General features: G+C 42.2%; 1 protein-coding gene across 1 annotated transcript; it reads left to right on the top strand.

Annotated features, from left to right (window-relative positions):
- The first annotated feature begins 174 nt into the window (after positions 1-174).
- LOC106611586 (elongation of very long chain fatty acids protein 6) lies at positions 175-20679 on the top strand. Its single transcript, XM_014211954.2, has 4 exons — positions 175-426; positions 16526-16657; positions 17516-17667; positions 19073-20679. Exons 1-4 carry the CDS (start codon positions 344-346, stop codon positions 19531-19533), a joined length of 828 nt encoding a protein of 275 aa, XP_014067429.1. The 5' UTR covers positions 175-343; the 3' UTR covers positions 19534-20679.
- Positions 20680-20897: the final 218 nt, after the last annotated feature.

Genomic DNA, 20897 nt, shown 5'->3' with positions numbered 1-20897 from the left:
ATGTGAAGACTTATTTTTGCTGCACATTTCCCAATAGGCTGTAGTAAGCATGTGCAGTCTCAGTGACTGACACACAGGCCTTACAGTGATGATCTGCTGTACTTGGAGAAGTTAACTTAAAACGGGCTTTAGGACCTTGAATCCAACTCCTTCGTGGAGAGGGCGTATGCCGGCTCTAGGTGGAAGGCATATAGCCGGACATTCGCATTTATTTGGGAGTTTCTGGCAGTGGCAAGATCAATGCGAGAAAAGAGTTGTTGCTGAGATAGAGAGAATTCAGTTAAATATAACACATCGTCAGAATATAATTTTGTCTCCGTTTATAGGAAAGCTCACAGAGAACATGTCGGTGTTGGCTCTGCAAGAGTACGAATTTGAGAAACAGTTCAACGAGGACGAAGCCATACGATGGATGCAAGAAAACTGGTAGGCTGTATAAAATATAATATTGATGTTGGAATGATTGTTGGTGTATATGTAGCATAATGTCATCATATTATAAATAGAAACAGGAATTTCATTAATAAGAATAATATAGCCTATGTTTCTGGATGCTGCTAACGTCAAGTTTGCAAATAGTTTATGGTCTGCTTATAGGCTATCCTATAATAAACGCTCTTATGAAGTTAGAGTATCGTCCGCACACAGTAGTTTACCATGTTCACAGCATTGTTATGATGCATATATGCCTGCTGTGCATTAGTTACAATGAATCAAGGAAGGGTCCCTTGGTGTCAGTGAACTGACTGATCATAGCATCTTCTGATGTGACTTTCAGTGATTTGTCAGTGAAGAGAAGTAGTATGTTTATTTTAGGCATCTTACATTCACTGCTGCCCAATAGCTTGTGTGACAACTGGCAGGCTATGAATGAAAGAAACCTGACGTTGGAAGGCGGGGTGCTGACAGAGGTAGACCGTTAGTTTATTACTATTATATCTAGCCTACCGTCCGTCGCGCTCCGGTTTGGAGTCGCTAGGCACGTTTCTGTGGCCAAACGGTCAAAATAACTAAACAAACGTGCTCATTCTTTGAAACAGAGCGATACGTCTATGATGCTAACCATTACAACCACATTCCTAAAAAGAAGGTGATCAAATTATAGCCAAACATGAAACATAATAATGGCACTGCCCGGGATAGGCTATATGTTCATATTCTGGACATATGCTCACCAAAAATGGTTTAAGATCTTATCTCTTATCTTATAAGCAGGTTATGCTTAATCTGCAATCACACCACCCTCTTAATATTGGTAAGTGACTTCAGGAAATAAATCCCCATTATGCTTATTGATCATTTTTATAGCCATCGGTGTCCAATTCGTCCACTGAGTTTACCAGTGTTGTAGCCTGAAAGAGGTTACCACTCATGCTTTGGTTTAGCTGACTAAACTCAGTTCCACAATTTATGATGGAGTTGAGCGGCGACTAGTATGGGCGGACTGGAGCATTTTATTAAAAACTTTTCAGCACCCAAAGAATAGCCCGCAATTACACAGAACAATGTTGTGTGTTGTTGGCATGTGGACTAATATGTTGTTGAATTGTGTTCTTACACTGGTACAGTCATGCCCTATGAGAGATGTATGACTGCGCATGTGCGAAAATAAATAAAGCGCATTTTCCCCCGTTCTGGTTAAAACACCAATGATGAACATGTGTGTTTATTCCTCCGTTAAGTAAACCGGTATTCCTGTCCTGAAGATGTCAGCACCAACAGGTTATGGGCCCAGGAGGGAACATGGAAGCCGATGGAATAGATTATATTTCGACGGAGATGAAAAAAACTACGAGTTATGGGAGACAAAGTTTTTGGGGCACTTGCGTTTGCTTGGGCTAAAGGCCGCCATATTGAGCGTGGATGAAGATGAAGAAGACGGAGAGAAAAATGAAGAAGCCTACGCCGAATTGATACAGGTTTTGGATGATAAAAGTCTTTCCCTGATAATGAGAGAAGCAGCAGATGATGGGAGAAAAGCGTTAAAGATATTGAGGGAACATTATGCAGGTAAAGGGAAGCCACGTGTGATTAGCCTCTACACTGAACTAACTTCTCTTCAGAAAGCCGCTGACGAAAGTGTTACGGACTATATCATTCGTGCTGAGACGGCTATTACAGCACTGAGAAATGCTGAAGAGACTTTAAGTGATGGGCTGTTGATTGCAATGATTCTGAAAGGTTTGCCCGGATCATTTAAGCCGTTTGCCATCCACATTACGCAGAGTGACGAGCCGACAACTTTTGGCAAGTTCAAAACCAAGTTGAGGAGCTATGAAAGCACCGAGAAGTTTAGCGCCATTTCCACTGACGACAACGTGATGAAGGCAAGTAACATTAAAGTTAGCTGGCCAAGAGGGAGAGATAAAGGGACCGAGATAAGCTGCTTCAACTGTGGCCAGAAAGGGCACAAGGCCCGGGAATGTACCGTTACTGGAGAGCGCAAAGAACGGAGACAGTGGTGTAGTTTTTGCAAGAGATCCACTCATACTGACGCAAATTGCAGACGAAAAAGAAGAGACAATGTGAAACAAGCAACAGATGCTGAAAGCCACACATTTGCATTCAGAATAAGTGACTGTCAGGTTAGTGGACTGAAACAGAAAGGGCTGATGGTTGATACGGGAGCAACGTCACATATAGTCACGGACATCGGGAAGTTTAAGGAGTTTGACGAGACTTTCAAACCGGAAAAACATTCCGTGGAGCTGGCTGACGGAACAAGAACGAATGGTGTCGCGGAGAGGAGAGGTGCAGCGGAGGTTTACCTGAGAGACAACACGGGTCGTCGGGTAAAAACAACGCTGACGAAGGCGCTGTACGTGCCGTCGTTTCCACAGGACATTTTCTCTGTTAAAGCAGCGACAGCCAACGGAGCTTCAGTCAACTTTCGACAGGGGTGTAACAAGCTCATCCACAAGAACGGTACCACTTTTGACATCAAGGAGTACGATAGACTTTACTATCTTAACACTGTAAGTGATGAAAATGATGATGGATGTCATGGGTGCTATGATATTCACACATGGCACAAAATTCTTGGCCACTGTAATTTTGAGGATGTGTCAAAGTTAGAAAATGTGACAGAGGGAATGAAAATCACAGGTAAGATTGACAAATCTACCCTCAACTGTGAAATCTGCACTCAGGGAAAATTTGTTCAGAGCAGAAACAGAGAGCCTGATGAAAAGGTAAAAGCGGCTCTTGAGCTTGTGCACACTGATTTGGCTGGCCCTATTGAGCCAGAGGCGAAAGATGGGTTCAGATATACTCTAGCATTTACGGATGATTATTCAGGGGCAGTTTTTGTGTATTTCCTAAAAGCAAAGAGTGATACTGTAAAAGCTACTGAGAAGTTTATTGCTGATGTGGCCCCTTATGGGAAAATAAAGTGTGTCAGGTCAGATAATGGCACAGAATTCACAGCCAAAGAGTTCCAGTCACTGCTCAGTAAGAACGCCATAAGACATGAAACTTCAGCCCCTTACTCACCCCATCAAAATGGGACCGCTGAGAGAAATTGGAGAACACTGTTCGAAATGGCAAGATGCATGCTACTTGAAAGCAACCTACCAAAGAACTTGTGGACATATGCTGTAATGACTGCTGCAGTAATTCGCAATAGGTGTTACAATAAGCGTGTAGGACAGACTCCACACTACATGTTTACTGGGAGAAAGCCTGATCTTTCAAAGATGAAAGAATTTGGATCTGTTTGCTATGCATATAGACAGAACAAGAAAAAGTTAGACTCAAGATGTGAAAAGGGTATTTTTGTCGGGTATGATAAAAATAGTCCAGCATACCTAGTCTACTACCCAGACACTGGGAAAGTTCTTAAAAACAGATTAGTCAAGTGTGTTACAAAAGGTGTAGTCGAACACCAAACTCAGACAGATTTGGAAAACAGTGATGATCTTCATGGGGAGAGATTTGAAAACCCCATGCCGAAAGCCAAGATGGCAGATCAAAACTCAGAAGAGACACAAGATGTGCAAATTGAGACTTCAGATGGTCAGAGTCCACGCTATCCAGACAGAGCGAGGAAGAAACCCCAGTACTTAAAAGACTATGAGTGTAAAGTGAAATGTGATGACCAGATACCACCTAGTGTTGACTACTGCTACAGAGTAATGTGCAATGCACCACAAACCTTCAAAGAAGCAATGATTTCACCAAAATCAGAGATTTGGGCTACTGCTATGAAGGAGGAGATGGATTCCCTTAGGGAAAATGATACATTCACATTAACCACACTGCCAGAGGGTAAAAATGCAGTGGGGGGCAGGTGGGTCTATGTGGTCAAAAACAATTCAGATGAGACTGAGACATACAAGGCAAGATATGTTGCAAAGGGGTATAGTCAAGTGGCAGGAATAGACTATAAGGAGACTTTTTCTCCAACTGCAAATATGACATCAGTACGCTGTTTGATGCAGCTAGCAGCTCAGTATGACTTAGAGTTACATCAGATGGATGTCAAAACAGCATATCTACATGCTCCTATTGACTGTGAAGTGTACATGGAGCAACCAGAGGGTTTTGAAGTCAGGTCAGATACAGGTGAGCAACTAGTCTGTAAACTGAACAAGTCATTGTACGGCCTGAAACAGTCAGGAAGGAACTGGAACAAAATGTTGCATGATCACCTTAGTGAAAATGGTTTTACACAGAACCCAGCTGATCACTGTGTTTATAACAAACAAACTGCAACAGAAAGGATCATTTTGATAATTTGGGTCGATGATCTAATTATCGCTGCTAGTGATAGTGACTCACTCACAAGTGTAAAAGAAATGTTAAGTGAAAAATTTAAGATGAAAGATCTTGGGAGGCTTGGACATTTCCTAGGCATTGATTTTACACAAAGTGAAGGGAAAATAACGATGAACCAAACAAGGTACATAACAAAGATACTGGAAAGGTTTGGTATGTCAGACTGTAAGACAAGGTCAACACCATGTGAACAAAAACTAAACTTTGATGGTGATGGTGAACTTATTGATTCAAAAAGGTATCGTGAAGTGATAGGCAGCTTGATATATGTGATGACATGTACAAGACCGGATATCAGTTGGATTGTCAGCAAGCTGTCACAATACCTATCAGAACCAAAAGAGCAACACTGGATAACAGCTAAACATGTGTTGAGGTACTTGAAGGGAACAATGAATCAGGAGTTGTGTTACAAAAAGGGGGTGGAAAAACTCAACCTCGTAGCATATAGTGATGCTGATTGGGCAGCAGATCAAAGTGACAGACGAAGCATAACAGGGTATTGTTTTAGTTTAACTAAATGTGGACCTGTCATTTCATGGAGGTCTAAGAAGCAGCCAACAGTAGCTTTATCTACATGTGAAGCAGAGTACATGGCACTGGCTGCTACTACACAAGAAAGTTTGTACCTTGTACAGTTATTGGGCGAGATGGATAGTGAGTGCCAATATACACCAGTAACAATCTTTGAAGATAACCAAGGTGCAATTGCTCTGTCAAAGAACCCAGTATGTCGTCAGAGATGTAAACATGTCGACATCAGATATCATTTCATTCGATCTGCACTCAGTGATGGTAAAATAAGTATTGAATATTGTCCAACGGCAGACATGGCTGCAGATGTTTTGACTAAACCTGTAACGAAGTTCAAAAATGAAAAATTCTTGGGTTACATGTTTGGAATATAAACTGACATTTGTGAGATGAATAACTGTAAGCTAAATGTGTTGATAAAGTTAGGTTGAATACGACTTGTACAGTATAAGAGCAAGTGGGGGTGTTGGCATGTGGACTAATATGTTGTTGAATTGTGTTCTTACACTGGTACAGTCATGCCCTATGAGAGATGTATGACTGCGCATGTGCGAAAATAAATAAAGCGCATTTTCCCCCGTTCTGGTTAAAACACCAATGATGAACATGTGTGTTTATTCCTCCGTTAAGTAAACCGGTATTCCTGTCCTGAAGATGTCAGCACCAACATGTGTATTTGCGGGCTGGTCTTTGGGTGCTGAAATCAGTCGTGTTTTATGTTGTTCAACTCCATCGTAAATCGTGGAGTTGGGTTTAATGGGATAGCATTGGTTATAAATTGACGTTCAAACAGATGCTCCAAGTATTTATACCTTTTGAAAAACCTTCAATGGACAGTGAGAAATCAATGTTGTAACGCAGCAACAGCAGCAACCTACACTACTGCCACATGCTGGTTTATGGGTAGGCTACAAAACTATAAAGTAGCTAAAATAAGTGTGGTCATTTGTTATAGTAGAAACATTTATGTTGCAATAAAACACTTAATTTAAAATGGAAACGTTCCTGGGTGAGTACAAATGTGATCCTTGTCAGAATCAACTGTGTGGAAACATTGTGCAGGAGCTGTCCATGAGTTGGTACTACCAACTGACCAATAGTGGAAACATTGTGCAGGAGCTGTCCATGAGTTGGTACTACCAACTGACCAATAGTGGAAACATTGTGCAGGAGCTGTCCATGAGTTGGTACTACCAACTGACCAATAGAATGATGTCTGCTGACAGAGTGCTAGCCAATCACATCGCAGCTGATCTGTGCTGACTCTTCTGGGAAGCGTTTGCAGCAGGGATGTCTGCCTGGCAAGACTGTATTGCATGGTTCTCAGAGGAAATAATCATTCATGAGTGGTTAGTCATATTCACCCAAAAGAAAATGAAATAGAAAGAGCCCTACAATAGGTGTATGAACATGTAACATGGTTTGAGAGAGATTTTAGAGTAGGAAAAGTAGTTGTAAATAGTTGCAGCCCTTCAACATAAACTCCTAGAGTGGAAAATAAGCATTTCATTTTAACCAACCTGTTTCTTTCTCTGCCATACAGATACAATAACAATGCATTGCTTCATGTGTGATAGATTTTTTGGCAGATTTGAACTGCCTTCAATCTTTGGGGTCCTATTCAATCAAACCAAATACCTTAATGACACGTTCTGATCCATGTTCTCATCAAAAGAACACTTTCAAACTCTGTGGCACTGTAATTGAAATGTGTTCTCACTATGTGGGAAAAACCCCTTCTCTCTCATCAAATTTCTTGAATGGGCTATGTTGAGGCCTACCAAACACCAATGGGAAAGAGGAAATGTTTAATGGTAGGCTACTAGGCTGCTGTAGTAGCTGTCTATTGACTACTGTGTGATGAAATGGTTGCAGGGATGGACTCTGTAGCAGCCAGTACTAATATAGACTTATGGAAAGTGCACCTGAGTCCAGCGAGAACAAAACCCCTGGGGGAAGTGAGGACAGATGATAAGCTCTTTTGTGAACAACTGCGAACAATCAAGCTTATGCAAACCTTGCCTCGTTGTTGTAACAAGGGTTGTTCTCTGCTGCCTCTCAGCTATTGGGGTGCTCAATTATACAAACAGGAGAGAAGAGTAATGGTTGACTCAGCATTTCTGGAAATGGCGTCTGGCCAATCCAGGCTTGCATCACTGCAACGGCTTCAGGGCCAGTGTGCTTAACTTGACAATCAGCATATAGCTACCCTCACTTAATGGCTAAGTAAGCTGCCCCTGGTGTCATATTTTGTTTGCATAATTGTTTCTCAGGAATATATAGACATTTCATGGATTAAGAAACCTTTTCTCTTGCAGTGAGCCAACAAAGTGGCACTGTGACATTTAGATGATGATATTAAACAGATTTTTTTCACAAGAGATCACCGTTCAATTGCAATAGGATAAGCATAATTGTAAACATGAGTGTATGGCTCTGTGCCAGCAAGTGTCCAAACAACAACCTTACAGATCAGCTCACAGCTGGCTATCTGCCTGCAATTAAGATTAAGGTTGGTCTCAATGTCCAGCACACTGTGGCTGCCTGCCACTGAAATACACATATATTCCATTTACCTGCTGAGTCATTCTCACTCGATTCCCCACAGATGTCCCAATTGCTCAGCGTCAGTGATGGTTGCTCAAGTTGTGTAGTGTATTCAGTCGTTGAAACCCTCAATGGGCTTCCAAGCAATTGGATACCATCCTCTTGGGTGACTGCATGTCATTGTAGAATCAGTTGTTTTGTGCAATTCTGAAGGAAGTGCTGTAGACCCCAACAAAGCATGATGGGATACCATGTTAGCTTGTTGCGTGGACATACAGTATTTATTGTGCTCTTTGTTCAAATTTTGGATGGTTCTGTCAGAGCATTATGATGATAGATTTGTTGCTCTTATTAAAAGTTAGTTGAGGTTTAGATGTGCAAGACAAATGGTATTGTCTGTATGCTGTACTATTGAGGATGTGCCCATTAATGAAAACAGACTTGTAGGTCTTAGGAAGATTACTGTTCCTCCTGCAGTCTCATGTTACTCATGTTACTGATCCAGTCCAACTTGTCTGCTTATTAAATCTTTGTTCAGCTGCCAAGAACATTTGCAGCTTTTGTCATGGATTCCTAGAGCTCTAATCACTGGGTGGAGAATGCACTCTCAATGGGTTCATTCGAAAGGGACCCCTACCTCCTAGGAACTCCTATACATTTGAAGGGATTGGAAACTGTAGGTGTAAGCAATATGCGTCAACTTGCCTTCTGATAGGCTGGATGGAAATTATAGGTTATTTTAAGGTTATTAAATAACATTCTGAGAACATTCTCTAAATGTTGTGATCATTTTGTTATGGTTATTATTTAAAGTTTTCTTAACACTGTAAGAACTACATTTAAAGGTTATTTGCTATCTTATTTGGGATTCACTTTTCTGAACTCCAAGCACAGATACAGTAGGACAACATGGACATTAATTTGTTTTGGCATTAGTAATGAAAACATATATATAACATATATACTCATTAAGTCAGGTGTGCCCAATAGGTGGGCATGGCCAACACACCTAGAGTGAGTTTGGTTGACGCTGAGAACGGAATGTACTATATGTTTTCAAACAACATTCTTAGAAACATGTTCTGAATGTTGCTAACGTTTCCTTATGATTTTTATGGAATGTTTTCTTCATGTCCTGAGAACGGAATGTAAAGCTTATTAATGTTAATGTGTAGATTTACATTTTTTTAGAACATTCTCAGAATATTGCCAGGAACTGACATAAAAGAGAAACCATATATTCTCTGAATGTTCTGAGAACTGTGCTTCAGTCAGACAATTTTTTAAATATTCCCTGAATGTAGTAAAAATATGACATTAATCAGAACCACATTGGAACTTGTATGGAATGTTCTGTGGAAGTACTGAAATTCCCACAGAAGAACATTGTTTCTTGACGTTCTCGGAACAATTTGAGAACATTACCAATGTCAAACCAGTTGCAGAACGTTCCTAGAACATTCCTATAACATTTTTGTGAAGTTCCTTAAATGTGCTGAGAATGTTTCAAAGCTAAACAACTATCCTGCACCATTCCCAGAAAGTTGTGGGAAGGTTGTATGCAAAATAACTACAGAACTACCACGCTCTCACCAAGCTCTAACATATGGTTTTCAGAACATTGTGTACTAGATCGGCTTCCTCTCCCCTCGGTAGCTAATACTACATCATCACTGATTGTGACTCTCTGACAAAGGTTAGAATTTTCCTTTCTCTAAGGTTAGGCCAGCTAGCTGGTCTCCAATGAGTTATGGTATCGACTCCTGGGAGTAATGTTTTGCATGCTGCTTTTCCCAGAAGGACAGGCTGCAAAGATGATGATTGCTGCTGACTGCATCGACCCAGAGCACACCCCATGGCTTGACGTTGATTCACCCAGCAGCTCATCTGAATTGGGGAGACAGAGCTGAAGATATTGGGTGACTCCCTGTGAACGTTTCTCAAGAGAAAAACCCTCTCTCAAATTTGACTCTGCCATCTCGTCACAGTCCCAGCTGAGAGTTAAGATGCTAACAGAGGAAAGAGCAATAAAGCAATAAAACTGGCCTTTAGACTAGTTGAGTATCTGGAGCATCAGAATTTGTGGGTTCGTTACAGGCTTAAAACGGCCAGAAACAAATAACTGTCTTCTGAAACTCGTCAGTCTAAAGGCTTTGTTCTGAGAAATGAAGCAAACTATTCGAGTTTCAGCAACTAGGAAATAGCGGAGCGATTTTGGCGAAGTACAACTTGAAATAATCATATAATTTTGGAACTCATTCTTCTTCCCCTTTTCATGAAATACACTGCCGTATACATAAAGTAACACTTTTTAGTGTTAGATTTTGTATAATCTTGTCCAACAGATGGCTCTCTCTCTGTCAACCTGTCTGGTTTCACAACACCACAGAATGGAACTTTAATGGGAGTCTATGGCAGGAACGGCAACAACTGGGTGATCTCTCAGTCTATCACTATCTAGCACAACCTTTAGAACCTTCCCCCTACTTTGTGGACTTCAAAGCACAAGCAGTGCAAGTGATTTAAGCAAGGAAGTGAGTTCGGAAAATCTGAAAGTACGCATCTTAGAATTAGTTTTCACGTACAATATCAACATTATATGCCTGAACTCAGAATCAATTGGGCTCACCCAAATAATATGGATAATGTGATTTTCATAATCTAATACAACTGTCGGAGGCTTGCTCCCTCTCGGTTTCCACTAGCTTCCATAGCCACAAATTTAAAACTAGTTAATTTAAGCTTAATTTAGGTTTAAGCATCAGGTTATAGTGTGGTTAGGTTTAAAATCAGATTTTAAGAACAGAAATTGTAGAAATAGGCAGGGTTTATGACTTTGTGTCTGTGTTGATTAGTGACGACTCTCTCCTGCCTTGATTTAGAGCCACACCTCATAGTCGTGTGATTTTCTCAGAATACAAATTGATTAGCATGTCACTCAGTAGATCCACACCCACAATGTTCCAAACATTCCCACACTGTTACCAGGCTCTATGGGCCAGAAATTCGAGCCTGGTGACAAGGTTCGGTTTTGTTCGATGCAAGAAACACTGTATATTCCTTTCCAAGCCCATAGTACTCGTACACCACTGAAATAGACTCAGAATCTGTAATATTCAGGACTTATTTATAGCTTGGCCTTACGTATCAGTTTGTTACGGAACCAAAAGTTTGGCGTACCTGACTTAAGGGATCTGACTTAACACCACTACTGATTCCTCTGCTACTGTCCAACCTACAAACAACCAAAGATAGCCAGGAGACAAAGCTGTTCACCCTAAACTCAGTCACCTTACTGTGAGGGCAGCTCCAAGACTGAACACACATACACACTCATCCTCACACTGCAAAGTCAGTGTTACATAAGGGGAGAAATCTCCTGCTCCAGCTAATACAGATCTAAGTTACACAGCAGGATAGCTACCAGCTTTCACCAACACAGCTAGGGGGAGGGGAAGGGCCACTTATTGTGAACTGCTTGGAAGGTGTGTGCAGATCTAGCCAGCAAAATTGAAAGACTGCTTTGTATTACAGAAATTGAGCCAAATAGTTCCTGCCATTGTACAGTATCTTGCTCAGGTGTGATTTGTGCCTTCAGTTAAGATTTGTTTAGAAATGTTCACACTTTCCCTAGTCTCTCGCTCTGAAAAAGGCCTCTTATACTGTTTAAATATTTGCAGAGCAAGATAATTACTTCACCGATTTTTCAATAAAGCCCCAAACCAATGGACATATTCTTCCACAAGTAAACACACAGAGTTGCAGTATGTGCTTGTCGTTATGATCCAGTGTTGTGCGATCCTACATTATGATTAAAACCAGGTTCAGTCATTAGTTCTATGACCTAAATATTAAGTCATCAACGTTTTATCTATATATCTATCGATCGATCTATCTATCTATCTATCTATCTATCTCTCTCTCTCTCTCTCTCTCTCTCTCTCTCTCTCTCTCTCTCTCTCTCTCTCTCTCTCTCTCTCTCTCTCTCTCTCTCTCTCTCTCTCTCTCTCTCTCTCTCTCTCTCTCTCTCTCTCTCTCTCTCTCTCTCTCTCTCTCTCTCTCTCTCTCTCTCTCTATATATATATATATATATATATATATATATATATATATATATATATATACACTGCTCAAAAAAATAAAGGGAACACTTAAACAACACAATGTAACTCCAAGTCAATCACACTTCTGTGAAATCAAACTGTCCACTTAGGAAGCAACACTGTTTCACATGCTGTTGTGCAAATGGAATAGACAACAGGTGGAAATTATAGGCAATTAGCAAGACACCCCCAATAAAGGGGTGGTTCTGCAGGTGGGGACCACAGACCACTTCTCAGTTCCTATGCTTCCTGGCTGATGTTTTGGTCACTTTTGAATGCTGGCGGTGCTTTCACTCTAGTGGTAGCATGAGACGGAGTCTACAACCCACACAAGTGGCTCAGGTAGTGCAGCTCATCCAGGATGGCACATCAATGTGAGCTGTGGCAAGAAGGTTTGCTTTGTCTGTCAGCGTAGTGTCCAGAGCATGGAGGCGCTACCAGGAGACAGGCCAGTACATCAGGAGATGTGGAGGAGGCCGTAGGAGGGCAACAACCCAGCAGCAGGACCGCTACCTCCACCTTTGTGCAAGGAGGAGCAGGAGAAGCACTGCCAGAGCCCTTTAAAATGACCTCCAGCAGGCCACAAATGTGCATGTGTCTGCTCAAACGGTCAGAAACAGACTCCATGAGGGTGGTAATGAGGGCCCGACATCCACAGGTGGGGGTTGTGCTTACAGCCCAACACCGTGCAGCACGTTTGGCATGTTCCAGAGAACACCAAGATTGGCAAATTCACCACTGGCGCCCTGTGCTCTTCACAGATGAAAGCAGGTTCACACTGAGCACGTGACAGACGTGACAGAGTCTGGAGACGCCGTGGAGAACGTTCTACTTCCTGCAACATCCTCCAGCATGACCGGTTTGGCGGTGGGTCAGTCATGGTGTGGGGTGACATTTCTTTGGGGGGCCGCACAGCCCTCCATGTGCTCGCCAGAGGTAGCCTGACTGCCATTAGGTACCGAGATGAGATCCTCAGACCCCTTGTGAGACCATATGCTGGTGTGGTTGGCCCTGGGTTCCTCCTAATGCAATACAATGCTAGACATCATGTGGCTGGAGTGTGTCAGCAGTTCCTGCAAGAGGAAGGCATTGATGCTATGGACTGGCCCGCCCGTTCCCCAGACCTGAATCCAATTGAGCACATCTGGGACATCATGTCTCGCTCCATCCACCAATGCCACGTTGCTCCACAGACTGTCTAGGAGTTGGCGGATGCTTTAGTCCAGGTCTGGGAGGAGATCCCTCAGGAGACCATCCGCCACCTCATCAGGAGCATGCCCAGGCGTTGTAGGGAGGTCATACAAGCACGTGGAGGCCACACACACTACTGAGCCTCATTTTGACTTGTTTTAAGGACATTACGTCAAAGTTGGATCAGCCTGTAGTGTGGTTTTCCACTTTAATTTTGAGTGTGACTCCAAATCCAGACCTCCATGGGTTGATAAATTGGATTTCCATTGATTATTTTTGTGTGATTTTGTTGTCAGCACATTCAACTATGTAAAGAAAAAGGTATTTAATAAGATTATTTCTTTCATTCAGATTTAGGATGTGTTGTTTAAGTGTTCCCTTTATTTTTTTGAGCAGTATATATATATATATATACTTGCTAGCTCTGTTTGACAGGATGACCTGATGCATGATGCAGACATACGAGGGAATGCGATCCCCGCCACTGCTTTGCTCGCTCTATCAGAAATGCTTTCGACCAGCCCCTAATGTTTTCTTAGCTCCAGCAGTGGCTTTGGTACACAGACTCGGCTACCGCCCAGCAAGTCTCACCAAATGATAAGGGAATGCATGGGAGCTGGCTGGCTCTCCACGGATGGTGATGATGACTGGCAAAAAGAGGAGCTCTGTTGGATAGTTCTCAGGGATGTGAGAGGTGTGATATACTGATGAAGAAAAATGTCTACCACTGGTTGAGTTGTCAACTAATGGTAATTCAATGTGAAATCAACAAAACATTCCACAATGTCATTTAAGTTAAAAGTTGGATGGAAAAAAATACATTCAATCCCTTACGTTGATGACTTCTAAAAAATATGATCAGTTTTCCACATCTATTCAGCTTCATTACGTAACATTTTTATTTTTCAGATGATATGGAAACAACGTTGATTCAACCAGTTTTTGCCCAGTGGGTTGTGCCATTGTTATTAGTCAGCAACAGCATTCATGGTGTACAGTGTCCTGTCATTTGGGGTTTCCAAATAGCATTGCATTTACATTTAAGCAGACACTTTTTTGTTATTTTACAAACTGAGTTTTCACCTAAATATATCCTGTCTCATGTCGCTTTGTGGTTCAATATTGTCAGAAAGGAGTAGAGAACAAATAAATCAGTCATGAAGAAATGAGTCCAGTGCCAAGAAAGTCTATTTTTTGGGAATTGTTTGAAGTGCAGTGCATAAATCTTGTTTCAGGTGAAGATGGATTCGTACACCTTCTCTGATGTTGTCATTCAGAGATGATTGCATATCCTGACTATAACCCTGACAGAGCTGCTCTGTTATGAGTTGCTTAGAGGCACAGATCTAGGATCAGCTTATACTCCCCCAATCATAACCTTAACCATGATGATAATGCTAAACTGACCAGTGATAAGCATCTAGAGGAATCTTCAATGTACTCTGACCGAGGAATAGAGAGGCAGCAAGAGACACATTCAGCCCTAATGGAAGCTCCGACTTGAATGCTCTTGCCACTTGCAGCTACTACGAGTCATGGAGACATGATGTGAATTCACACTGACATCTCAAATGAATTTCCATTCCTGGAGGCATAGTTTGGCCACAGCTGACCTGATCAAGCAAGGAGAGAGACAGCCCCCTTGAACGCATTTGTAGACTTTGACCATGCCTCAGGTTTTCTCTGAACTTTGTGGGTTTTTCCCAATAGCAATACCTCCTCTCATGTTATTGTACCTCATTCAGACCGTACTCTGTAGGGCTTTTCACACTACTGAGACAAACCGAGCTGAACCAAAGCTGTACTGAGCTGACCTGGTTACCTGGTTTCTAGGAACTGTGCTGAAAAGGACAATGAAAAGAAAATAAATAAATAAAAGCAGAGTTTGGTTTGGGTTTGGTGCAATAGTGTGAAAAGGGTATTTTGTCCTCTACTTCATAATATCCACATCTCTGAAGCTTCGTACTGTTATGAGGAATCACACTGAAGGCCATTTATCATTGTGACCTTTAACCTTTTTTCAGTCTGAAGACAGTGTGTGAGGAATGTGGGGATTGTTGCTCATCTAGAATTCGCTCTGCCTCGCTAAGTAGGGTTCTTACTCTGAGTCGCTCCGTTCTTCACACTTGTTTATTTACATCGAAACAACGAGGACATTCTGCGCTCATTGTGTGAAAGCAGATTCTTTGGACTTTAACTGCACTGCTTTGTCCTTTGTTCAATCAGTTATCAAGCCTGTAAGCTTTCATTTCGTGCATTTTGCACAAAGAGTGACATGTCGTCAATAACAGTAATGTCCTTTCAAGATATTGTTTGGTGTAAGATTGTTCAGAAGTGTTACAGGAGTTCTGTCAGTATTACATTATTCACATGGTCAACACAGGCTAGTTAGGGAGTGTCCCTATAGGAAGTTAGGATCTATTACATTTCTATAATGTCAGATTTACTTTGTTTACAGAGCCTTTTTTTGTTGGTCAGGAAACAGTTCTTCCTTCACTTCAAAGCAAATGGATCTATCCATAAATGTATATAGCTTGTGCCTAAAGGTAAACTTCCCATCTACTTCCTAAATGTACCTCTGGTTCATGGAAAGAGGATGTTCGTGGTTATATGGGGGGAAGTGCATTGACCAGAAAGGGGGCATATGATCCCTATAATGCTTCTGGGAATTGGTTCTGGAAACTTGTGTTATAAGGATGGGCAGAGCAAAGAAGGTGGTGTGAGTGGACTTTTTAGGTCATATCTCTCCTGCATTGAATTGACAACTCCAAAAACAACTCCAATCTGGCTGGGAGGATGGCAGATGGGCCGAGAGGCGACGCCTTTGCTATCATAGTTAGAGAACTCAAGCATAATGACAAGCCACATTTTCTTCCTCAACCTAACTTTGATCGTCATTACCCTAAATGAGCTTTCTCCTTTTTCCTCTCCAACCATTTTTCACAGGGAAGCTACGCAAAATAGTGCACTTATCTCCTGGTTCTAACCTAGTCAGCTGAAAAGAGCAATAAACAGTGCTGTTGCCACCATACGAAGCTGATGGTGCAGAATGGAGGGAAGTTATTGCCATTTACGTTTTGCAAGGTCTAGGGTTTTCAAAGAAATCTCATCAAATCACATTTTATTTGTCACATTCGCCAAATACAACAGGTGTAGACCTTACCGTGAAATGCTTACTTGCAAGCCCTTAACCAACAACGCAGTTCAAGAAATAGAGTTAAGAAAATATTTACTGAATAAACTAAAGGAAAAAAATGTCATCATAAAGTACTACTGCATATTTTACTCCCCCTGTTCTTACACTACTTGACTGTCCACCACAGGTAGCAGTGAGTGTCGAATGCGTAATGTTCACAAAACTCCATCCTTTACAGGAAGAAGTCATTCCTTTTCTCAGCCTTCTACGCTGCCTTCATACTAGGCGGTCGCCGTGTGATGAAACGAAGGGAGAAGTTTGAGCTGAGGAAACCGTTGGTGCTGTGGTCCCTCACTCTCGCAGTGTTTAGGTAAGTGGCAGCAGATATTTTCAACACCGGTCCAGTTGTTATGGGTTTTCGGGGTTTTGCTCGATTTCAATTTCGAGGTTGGCTCTGTTTGGGTGTGGCTTGCCCTGATTTGAAATGTCCTCATTGGTCAGGATGTGTTGCACCTGTCGCCTCATTAGTCAGTCGGTAGTTTCACCTGTGCTTGCAGAGTGGCTGGTGGAGTTCTCAACTTGGCATGAGCGATGTCGGAAGAGCGACACCGCTGTTTAGCTCTTCCTCTTTAAGTTTTTATCTCATGTCTCCCCTGTTTGGTTTGCTCCACATTTATTTGCACTCCATTACCTAAGTTGTTGTGGGTTTTCTTTTCCATTAGTTTGTCTGATGTCAGGCAAGTCTAGTGGATGTCCATGGTGAGTGTTTGTTAAGACCTTACTTGAGTTGGCTTGGCAAGCACCCAGTCAGTAAGTACCCCTATGGATGCCTTTTAGAACCCATTTTAAAACCCCACCTGTTTCGTTCTGGTTGTCAGTTGGTCATTTGTTAGTTCCCTATTTCTGTTGAGTGCCGATTTTTGGTTTCTTGTTGGGGAACGTTAACACAGTCAATGCACATGCTGTAAGCATGTTGTATAGCATTAAATAGCTATATATAACTATCAGGTAAATTATAAAGGTATGTTCCGGATAGTTTTGAGTAAAGAACTCACTGTGTAGAAGTCCTCGTGCTGCAAATTTTCACATGTGTGCATAGGCAGTAGTTGTGTAAACAACGATGCTGTACAAACTTTGCTGTGGCAGGAGTGACCGTATTTCAGGGTTCTTGGGCTTGACTTAGTGTATTCTGCTAACTGTTTTCTCTGTCTCTCTCTCTCTTGTCCAGTATATTTGGTGCTGTCCGCACTGGGAGCTACATGACATACATTCTGATGACTAAAGGGCTCAAGCAGTCAGTGTGTGATCAGAGCTTCTACAATGGGCCGGTCAGCAAGTTCTGGGCCTACGCCTTTGTGCTCAGTAAAGCACCAGAATTGGGTAAGATGACTGACTTCTACTACTACTACCACTAGTATACTACTACTACTACTACTAGTATACTACTACTACTACCATTATCTGTAAGAAAGTGTTTGACATGTGAATGCCTTTTTGTGTCCATTGTGGTTTATGAGACTTTGTGGTATTGGACATATGAAAATATGTTAATAATTTACATGAAATATCTCTGCTCCCATGTGGCTGAAATAACCCATCCGAGGATCGGCACACGGATCTGTAGGCATGAAAATGCTGCCATGTCAGACATTTCACACACAGTAGCTCAAGAAACAAATGACATCTTCGATGATCTTTTCTGTCCTCAATGCCCTCAGCGACAGGCGTGCCCTCTCACCCCAACGGGTGCAAGTTTGGATGACCTTTCTCTCGTCGCCAAAGTCTGTCTGGGAACGCATTTTCTTCCTGTTTTGCTCTTTTGTATTTGCCCAGTCCTGCGGTCACTGGGGCTCCACACCCTGTCAGCTCTGAGTACGAGCCCATAGCAGGAGCTCCATCTCAGGGGCACATGGAGGGGGATAGAAGCCCCTATCCTTAACTTGGCTCTAGCGCTTTGGTTGGGTGGAGCCAAACCTGCTGGCCCGTGACCAACACATTGAGGCCTGCAAATGGAACATAGCAGCCACTTAGCCAAGGCACTGCTTGCTGTCACAGAGGCATATGGGAGGCAGAGAGATAGAGAGGGAGAAAAGAGAGAGAAAGAGAGAGAGAGAGATGCTGTACAAACACACACTCTCTCACACACACAGACGGGGGCACAGAGCTAACTCTGAATCCTCTGGTAGTTTTCCACTTTCAAGCAGTGGGTTCACCAATTAGTCAGGTATGGTGGGCCCCGTTTCACAGAGCAAAGTTTCATTTTCTTCCCCAAACCTTTAAAACCGATACACCCCGGAGACTGCTCTGTTCGCAGACATTGTTATTATATGTTGACGTGAAAGTACACCTACAGCATAAAGATTCTGAGTGAACCCATAGTGCATTTCAGACCTAGATGTATTAAACAGGACCAGAGATACAGTATCCACTTATAAAGACAAATATAAAGCCAAGTTGTAGAGCACAGTAAAGATTTATTTGGGTCCTCACTTTGTCTTATCATGCCTACATATTGTCATCATGATCTTACAACATTGATTTGCCAAGAACATGGTATTAGAAGATAACATCGAAGTCGAACTCAGTGCTAGTAATAAGTGTTACCTGAAATGTCTTAGCTTTTGTTCCTTTCAATTTGTAACTGTGAAATGTCCATTTCCTTCCCCTTTTCTAACTCTTTCTCTCTCTCAATGTCTCTGTCTCTGTCTCTCACTTTTTGTATACTTTCTTTGTCCTTCCCTCTATATTCCATCTCTCTCACTCTCTCTCCACACCCACTATGCAGGTGACACCCTGTTCATTGTGCTGCGGAAGCAGAAGCTCATCTTTCTCCACTGGTACCATCACATGACTGTTCTGCTGTACTCCTGGTATTCTTACAAGGACATGGTGGCCGGCGGTGGCTGGTTCATGACCATGAACTACCTGGTTCACGCCGTCATGTACTCCTACTACGCCCTGAGGGCGGTTGGCTTCAAGGTCTCAAGGAAATTCGCCATGTTCATCACGCTCACGCAGATCACCCAGATGCTGGTGGGCTGCGTGGTGAACTACCTGGTGTACTCGTGGATGCAGCAGGGTCAGGAGTGCCCGTCGCACATGCAGAACATTGTGTGGTCCTCGCTCATGTACCTCAGCTACTTTGTGCTCTTCTGTCAGTTCTTCCACGAGGCCTACATTGACAAGACCAAGGAGGCCGCCGCAGCTAAAACAGAAGCCACCGCAGCTGCAAGGAAGACCCAGTAGACGCGATTGGGAGGAAAAGAAAGAAAGAAAAGGATGTACTTGAGACGCGGTAAACAATGACTGAGGAGATGGGGAGAATTATCCAGGAATGGATGAAGAGATGTATGGGTGACGGATAGATGGGTGGGTGGAGGAATGAAAGTGGGAGGGTTGTGTGGAACATGCAGGATCAAAAGGCGGGCTGCTGGCTGTTTGTGCTTTAGAATACTACTAACGTGCAAATGTCAAATCCTGCACTGTAGAAGGAAGCACTACCTACCAAGGCGACAAACAGTCAGTGTGTCCTTCACCTGATGTTCCTTTGGCTCCCACTTGATTCTCCATATTTATTATAAAAATATAAAATAATATCAAAGGGACAGTTACATATATACCAGATAAAGGAAGTACATCTACCTGAAAGGTGTTACTTGATAAATAGGAAGTGTATTGGTACTTATGAAGAATGAGGTGGCTTCAATTTACGATTGAAACCATCTAGGTGTTTTTTGTCAATGTCTTTTCTTCGTCATTCTTTGTTTTTCTGTTTTGCTATGTCAAATTGTTTTAGACACTGGGAGTGTGTGAGAGGTAGACTTTTGTATGACGGCTGATGTATGTTTGGTGGATGACTTGGAGTGAACGACACTGTAACTTCTGTATCCATCTTTGCAGCACAATATTTTCTCAGGTCTTAGGTTTCTCTCTATTCTTTCATAAAATATGCATATCATCTTGATAAAGATCAGATATGGGCTTAAAGATGCTAAAAGGCATCAAAGGGGAAGGCTGCTTAATTAGATACAAACATCTGATCTGAAGGCCAATTGGAGAAAATAAATCATGTGACCACACTGTATGTATGTGGCATGTTCACCAGCCTGTAATGACCTCACAAAGTCACCGACCACATTGGAAAGTGAGACGCCATACATTTCCAAAGAGTTTAATGAAAGAAAGGGTCTCGGAAAAAGGCCTCGAGACTGGTGGACATCGAAGTGAGTTGAATTTAAAACATATTTTTGTTTAAGAAAAAAGCATGCACTTGTCAAAATTCACTGTTATAACTTTAAGTAACCTGTATCTTTTAATGGTGTCTGTCATGCTATTGTTCATGGGATATTAACGTATGAACCAAGAGTGCAAACAAAGGAGTATTATGCTGCCGATGGTGTCATGTCTGTTTATTTTATTCTCAGCAACGACTGTCTTGGCATCAGTCATTAGTGGTTTAGTTGTATGTCAGTGAAGGTAAAGAGTACACATCAAGGGGAAATCATGCCACAGCCATAAGCATCTTGTATTACCACAGCCGTAAGCAGCTTGCACATGTGTGTGAGAGCTGCACGTGTATGAGAGTGTGTGAGAAAGTGACCTTTTGCACC

Source organism: Salmo salar, chromosome ssa09 (genome assembly GCF_905237065.1).
Source record: "Salmo salar chromosome ssa09, Ssal_v3.1, whole genome shotgun sequence".
In the NCBI taxonomy this organism is placed as follows: domain Eukaryota; kingdom Metazoa; phylum Chordata; class Actinopteri; order Salmoniformes; family Salmonidae; genus Salmo; species Salmo salar.
This window is presented reverse-complemented; position numbering and strand designations above follow the sequence as displayed.

What these genes read in the sequence shown, in the direction of transcription:
- LOC106611586 (XM_014211954.2), top strand. Translation starts at nt 344, where the DNA reads ATGTCGGTGTTGGCTCTGCAAGAGTACGAATTTGAGAAACAGTTCAAC. An exon ending in CGATGGATGCAAGAAAACTG is followed by an intron (nt 427 to 16,525) that starts GTAGGCTGTATA and finishes CATCCTTTACAG; the next exon opens with GAAGAAGTCATTCCTTTTCT. An exon ending in CAGTAAAGCACCAGAATTGG is followed by an intron (nt 17,668 to 19,072) that starts GTAAGATGACTG and finishes CCCACTATGCAG; the next exon opens with GTGACACCCTGTTCATTGTG.